This window comes from Sinocyclocheilus rhinocerous, unplaced genomic scaffold (assembly GCF_001515625.1).
Source record: "Sinocyclocheilus rhinocerous isolate Xijiao unplaced genomic scaffold, SAMN03320098_v1.1 scaffold46, whole genome shotgun sequence".
NCBI classification, from domain to species: Eukaryota; Metazoa; Chordata; class Actinopteri; order Cypriniformes; family Cyprinidae; genus Sinocyclocheilus; species Sinocyclocheilus rhinocerous.
The window spans coordinates 421,497-428,465 of record NW_015633191.1 but is presented as its reverse complement, the minus strand read 5'-3'; the positions used below and the strand labels follow the sequence as shown (position 1 = coordinate 428,465).

Here is a 6,969-nt window from a genome sequence, read left to right as displayed (position 1 = left end):
CCAGTCAGCATGATTTCAGTAAAAAATGACACGTTGCTTAAGAGGAGCTGTGGTTTGAGCCACACCGAAGTCATGTGACGTCTCTCGACCCGTGTTTGACCATAGTCTGGGTTGCATTGTTGCTGACGCGTAGCATCAAGTTAACCTTAAATTCCCGAGAATCGCTTTAAGTTCTCAATTCTGATTCTTCAAAGATTTAGGGGATTTCAGAGGGGGATTTCAGGTGATAAAAATGGATGCCATGTGTAAATGTGTGTGTGTCAAGAGCAGTGTGGTTGGACGGTGTTACCATGTGCCATGTGCAAGTGGCTTTAATGTCACAAACCTGCCCACCCTCATCTTTCTCTTCCAGCTGTGTGTTTTATTCCCTTCACACATGTAACTTTGAGAGCATAAGCTGTGGTAAATAAAGGCTTGGGGTTCTTGAAATGAGAGTATCTGTCTTTGGCTCCATTTTTATTTCATACAACATACATTAACATAAACACATAATTCCACTTCAAGTTTAGCACCTATGCTGTAGGCCAGTGGTTTTCAAACCTCTCCATGAAGTACCCCCAGCACTGCACATTTTGTATGTCTCCCTATATCTGACACACCCACTTCAGGTCTTGCAGTCTCCACTAATGAGCTGATGAGTTGAATCAGGTGTGATAGATGAGGAAGACATACAAAATGTGCAGGGCTGGGGGTACTTCATGGAGAGGTTTGAGAACCACTTCTGTAGGCCACTAAAAGCGAATAAACATAGCCATGTGTGAAACTGCCTGAAGTGTAATACCCTAGTTTACCAACAGATGGCAACACATGACTTTGCAAGAAAACATGAATTAATACTAAGTTAGTATTCGATTTCAAACATGGCCTTAGTTATTGTTAGATAGTACAGTAGTTTTAGTTGTGCAGAATTACTGCATATGCACAGCATATATTGCCTTTTATTTTATTTTTTAGTTTTTTTAAATATATGAAACAGATATGAAAATATATGCATATACATACATTGTCTTTGCTTGACCTAATTATGTGACAATACCTGTGTTTAATTCAGTGAGTGGCATCCAGCCATCATCTTGGACATACTTAATTTTGCAATCAGTTTTGTGTAAAAGCTTCAAACAAATGATGAGTCATGAGAAAATTTGTGAATTATTTCTGGACCATTCATGTTGAATGTTGGATGAGTGGAAAAACTTGCGATAAAAGCCTCTAAAATAGATTTAACAGTAGCTAGAGAAATAAAGAGTTGTGTTGGCAGAGTGCTGTGTGTAGGTGGGAATCTGTCTTACGGCTTTGGCTGGCAGTCACAGTACCCGTGGTGGCGTGGGAGTGCACCACACCAGGAGCTCAGTGAGATGCTGTGATTGCTTTGGGACAAAGCTGCACTGTGCGGCCCTCTCCTCCCACTTTTCCATCTCTCTCGTTCCTTCTCTTCTCTCTCTATACCTCTCTCTTTCCTCCCTGTGCAGTCCAGGCCAGCCAGGCTGCCATTGTCCAGGATATCCCTTGGCTGTTAATGGCTTCCTGGATACATAGAGAGGCCACAGAGAGGCCCTTGGGCCATGTTTGATATCCATTTAAAACACACGCATACAGACACTGGTTCAAGCCCTATAGAAATGTGCAGTGCCTCATCTCGCTGGCATGAAAGGAACTATTCATCCCCAAAGCATTAAATCACATGTAAGGCTTATTTGTGTATATCCACCTGTGAAGAGCGAGGGTGACTAGAACATTTCAAACACGCCAACAATTCCGGACGATAAAATCATGAATGTAGTTTTCTTTGACTGTTTACATATAAAGTTCTCAGGCTGTTAGGTTTGCCCTAACAACATTTTGATTTAGATGTCTGTCATTTTGTAACAAAAAATGTGTAATCATTTTGATTGGGAACACACCAGTTTTAAATTTCTGGCTTATGCCAATAAAATGATAATAATTGTTATGCAATGGCCAATAATTAAAAATGGCCAAACGTTAAAATTATATTATAATTAATTAAATATTATATTATAATTAATTGTAAAATTAAATCTTTTTTATCTAAATTAATTTCAAATTAATAAAATATTAAACACAATAAACTAAAACCAATAATTTAAAATGAATTTAATTTATGCATCACAACATTATATACACAATGTACAGAATAAAAAAATAGATATTAATTTTGAGACTTATCAAAAATGCATCTATTTTAAATTTCTGGGTGATGCAAATAAGCTGATAATTATTTTTATGTAATGGCCAATAAAAAAAAAAACGAATTATATTAAAATTACACTATAATTATATTCATTATAAAATTAAATACATTTATTATCTAAATAAATGTCAAATAAGTAAAAAATAAAACACAAAAAAACTAAAACCAATAATTTTAGATACTGCATTTGATTTTATGCATCGCGACAGTAAAATGTACAGTATGAAAAATAGATATTCATTTTGAGATTTGTCAAAAATGCAGCAATTTGAAATAAAAAAAATTTAAATGCATTTTAAATGCTGAATTTATGAATATTAAATGCTGAACTACATCTATGCATCAAAAATTTTAATGAACAGTATGAAAATGTGTTTTTCTTTTCATTAGTTGTTTAAAAATTACATTTAACATTTTTATTAATTGTAAAAGATCTCTAATATTGACTGATAAGTGTTATGGGACAACTATATTCGCATTTGTTTGAATGTATCAATGACAATGTCAAAAAATAAAAACAGGACATGAACACACAAGTCCAGGGTTATTAGCTACACTTATCATTTTATTACAGGAAAATCACACAGGTTAGTGAGGGACAGGCACAGTACCACACCATCTCTTCCAGTACTATCTATTCCCCTAGTCTCATCTGATTTGCCAGTGCAAATTCCCTATTACCACAAAACGATCTGGTTTTCCAAAACACTCCTCAAGTACAGTTAACTAAAAGAGAGCGAGAGAGATGATTTGTTGCATGAAGGGGGAACATATGCATGTGAGCAAACAACTCTACTACACGAACAAACCCAAGAGTGCCTTTGCTACAGTTAAATTAGTGCAGTTTTGAGAGATTGTCTATCTAGATTGTCTCTGTAAAGGTTTAACAGTGGTCTGTCCCTGCAAACAACAAATTCATAACATTTTAAACAAATAAACACACACCGCAGGTCACTGACCAAAATGACTTAAAATCTTTATAAAAATAAAGTACTCATCAAGTTCAGCTGACTAATACAGATTCAGTTGCATAGCTTTATATAAATGTGCAGAGGGAAAACTGCAAAAATCAATGTCAACTTCATTGCATAGTATTTCAATTTCATGGAAACGCTGAACAGATTTCCTAAAAAAATAAGTCTGATTTCATTCTCAAATTCATTCATTCTCATTACAAATCCTGCCTTTTATTCTGAAGGAGATGATTTAGGATGCAAATATATGTTTCATGTGATCAAAGCACTCCTTTACCATCTTTAACATAATTAAAGGGATAGTTCACCTAAAAAAAAAAACAATTCTGTCATCATTTGCTTTACCTGAAGGGGTGAACTGTCCCTTTAAATGGACATCTGGTTTGAGTTTAACTCCATTAACACCCATTCAGTGATGCATATCATCTGCTTTAGCTCCAAATTACCTCTCTCTCTCTCTCTATTAGCATACCTTGCTCCACTGAGGGAAAAAAGAACTAGTTTTGCTAAAAAATGATGTGCGAGAACCCGACCATCTCCAGAACTCATCTCTGCTCAAACCGAGACAGGACAGTTTTAAAAGACAGGGTAATAGGAATAAGTACACCGGATCTGTATTCGCTTTTTCCCTTTGTACAAGTCTGTGGTCTTCTTTCCATCTCTTCAAAATGGTCAGATGTTACAGAAAATAAGTCATTTCTAACTGACTGTCTGTCCACAGCGTTCATGTTTTTGAGTTCAGAATGCCCCTATTTCCATGCTCCAAGGCCTGTAGGGCTTCCCCAGGCTGCTGGAGGGAGTTGCGGGGCCCAGCAAGCTCGGGGACAGCAGAGGAAATGCGCTCAGTGGGATGGGAAACGCCGACAGGTTCGAAAGTGAAGTCAGGAGGGGTGGAGAAAGCTTGGATGTAGTAGGTGGTGTGAGCCCAGGGTGCAGGGAGGTACTGGGCGGCACCCGCAGTGGTCCTGTCAGCCCTGCCTCACTAATCACTGTGCCAGTCAGCCTGCTGGGGGCATGCGGCTCTGTGGAGGAGGCGGATGGAGATGAGGAGGAGGGCGATGAAGAACTGGAGGATGGAGGGCTGCTGGTGCTGCGCGGCTGCTGCAGGAGGAGGTGGTGAGCCAGATGTCCGGACGGCGTCCCAAGCGCAGAGCCCCACGCCAAGTGGCCCAAACTCGAATGAGCTTCTTTCTGGGAGGCGTAGCTGTTCAGGTGCGAAACCAGGCGGATGCGGAGGGGGTCGGCGTTGTCCAGGCCCTCGATGATACTGAGGTAACGTGCCGTCTCCGCCAGACATTCGCGGAAACCCAACCCACGGTAATCCATGGCCAGCGCATGAGCGTCAAAGTAACCTGTGTGAGAGAGAACAAGAGCTGTTGAGCGACTTGATCTGAAAATGATTACAGCTTATGACAGGAAACACTACAGTTCACACTGGGAGTGGCTGAGAGTGAAACTGAAATGATGCTAGATAAACAACTGAGATTAAAAGACACTTTACACATCTAGTTCGTCCTGTTTCGGTCGTGCAGGAGTTAGTAATTATTTTCACTGTGTGAATTTCCTTGAGCAGATTCCAAAACATTGGATGATCTCATAATGCAAGGTTACAACCTACACTCTAAAAAATGCAACAGCTGGGTTAGTCCATATTTGACCCAACATTGGGTTGAAACAACCCAGCATTTGTTAGAGTGTAGGTTAAACCTAGCAAGATTTTAAATCTGATTTTTTGGTAAGAATTTATAATAACATTTATTATTAGTCATTAGAAAATGTTATAATGCATAAAAGACCATCAGTTAATGTACGTTAAAGTAGTGAAACTGTTTTTGTTTATTAATCAAATTTATACTCCGTGTGTTTTCTTTAAAATAAGTGCTAGTTATAAAAATCTTACCTTTCCCTCCAGCTGCATGAAGCATCTTTAAATGGTCTACGGTCATCTGTAGAATTTCTGCTTTTTCTAGTTTAGCAGAGCCCTGAGAACAAGAACACATGTGTTGAGTTATGAGGTAAGACTAGATATGTATGCTGTGTGGCTCTATGATGAATAAGAATACTTGTGATGATAAAGAGTTTTTTTATTTTATTCATTTTTAATCCATTTTAAAACCCACATGCCACGTTCTTGTTTTGGTTTCACACATTTTTGGAAAACGTTCATACCAAACATTTCATAACTCAAATTGTCAAGTGGTCCCAATCAATTATACAGTACTCAAATGTTTTCTTTGCACCTTGAATATACATGTACAAAATTTATATCATTCAATTTTGAGTTGACAACCCAAGAGGGTTGCAAGGATGATTCCTCTTTGTTATATGCTTTTCTTGTCACATGACAACAGAATGGTTTCCTGCATGTAGGTTATGCAACATTGAGTTTTATTTAAACAGTTATTTTTTTTATATTAATAATAATTATAATTATAATAATAATATTAAACAAAATTGCTTCACTATTTTGTTTAATGAAATAATACAGGATTGAGGCAAACTAATGCCAGCATTTCCTTTTCCAAGAAGTTCAGCCAGTAATGAGACTTTAAAATAAATAAATAAATAAATAAACTCTAGACATTTGATTGTGAGATGTGAGTCAGGTGCAGTGATTGACACTCACCTGCTTTTCAAACGCGCTGGGCACCAGCCTGCGCAACTCAGACAGACTGTTATTTATCCGGTCCCTGCGGCGCTTCTCAATGATCTGTCCAAGCAGATTGTGAAATCATTATTAACAGTCATTTAAGAACAGTAAAGTCATTTGTTCAGCATTACAGATGCATTTTTTCCGAGTTTTTCACAGATGAAAAATGCTCTTACCCCTCTGCGACGTTTTCTCGCTTGCACTTGAGAGGTTGTGGCTGGAGACACTGATCCGAGGGGAGAATTCACGCTGCTTTAAAAACAAAATATGCATAAGACAAATATGAACACAGTAAATATTATATTCTTTATAAAATATGATATCGACCAACATCTAAACGAAACGATTTTCCAGGTAATATTCCACACAATTCTGTTGTCAGACATGACAGATTTTAAATTATAATCTTAATTTTGTGTGCGATACAAATTAAATGGGCGCACATTTCATTTTATGGTTATTTTCTTCTCGTTTGTTGCAAGTTCAACGTTTCATTATTTAAAATAAGCTAACTTACGCATTTTCGTCAGCACTCTCCTTCTCCACTTCGATGTTCTCATCAAGCTCACTGTCTGAGGAGCTAAAGTCGTGATTTCTCTTCATTTTTCGATAATCTTACAGAGCGTATCCTCAGCGTGTGTCAGGTGAGACAGAAGTTCATCCGTATGAACCGACAAGCTTTCCCACGGTATCATTTCAACGCCGCAGCTCGCCAAGAGAGGCGTGGTTAAGAACGTGGACAGCCAATCAACGAACAAGTCTGAGATTGAGTGGCATGTCGGTTGTTAACGTCCCCGTTTAGCCCCGCCCCTTCTTTTGAATATGCTTAACAAAGGGCCAATAGAAAGTTCGTCCGTGAGTGCGGAGCTCCGCCCCCGGGTTCCGCCGGCGCTTGTGTTGTCTAGCCCAGCTGAAAGGAGTGGCTGGCCGGCTGTCAGCACGCGCTAGCCGTGGGAAAGTTTCTTAGCAGAACGCTGATAACCAATCAGGGGCGACGGTCGTCTCCGGCGCTGGAATGAATGGGGCAATTGGTTGGGGCGACGGGCGGTCTGCGAGTGAGCGTGTGAACCTGTAATCTAATACTAACTCATCCGAAGTAGTGCAGTGTGTACGAGGAAGCCACCAAGTCTAAATGT

General features: G+C 38.9%; 1 protein-coding gene across 2 annotated transcripts; it reads right to left on the bottom strand.

The window, feature by feature from the left end:
* Window positions 1-2,753: 2,753 nt before the first annotated feature.
* LOC107743827 (hairy/enhancer-of-split related with YRPW motif protein 1) lies at window positions 2,754-6,512 on the bottom strand. Of its 2 annotated transcripts, none has more exons than XM_016557252.1 (5): window positions 6,351-6,512; window positions 6,010-6,085; window positions 5,810-5,893; window positions 5,084-5,165; window positions 2,754-4,535 (listed from the first exon to the last, which is right to left on the bottom strand). In XM_016557252.1, exons 1-5 carry the CDS (start codon window positions 6,434-6,436, stop codon window positions 3,922-3,924), a joined length of 942 nt encoding a protein of 313 aa, XP_016412738.1. In that variant the 5' UTR covers window positions 6,437-6,512; the 3' UTR covers window positions 2,754-3,921. The 2 variants fall into 2 exon arrangements, with proteins under 2 accessions (XP_016412738.1, XP_016412739.1); XM_016557253.1 differs by having other exon boundaries at window positions 6,010-6,082.
* Window positions 6,513-6,969: the final 457 nt, after the last annotated feature.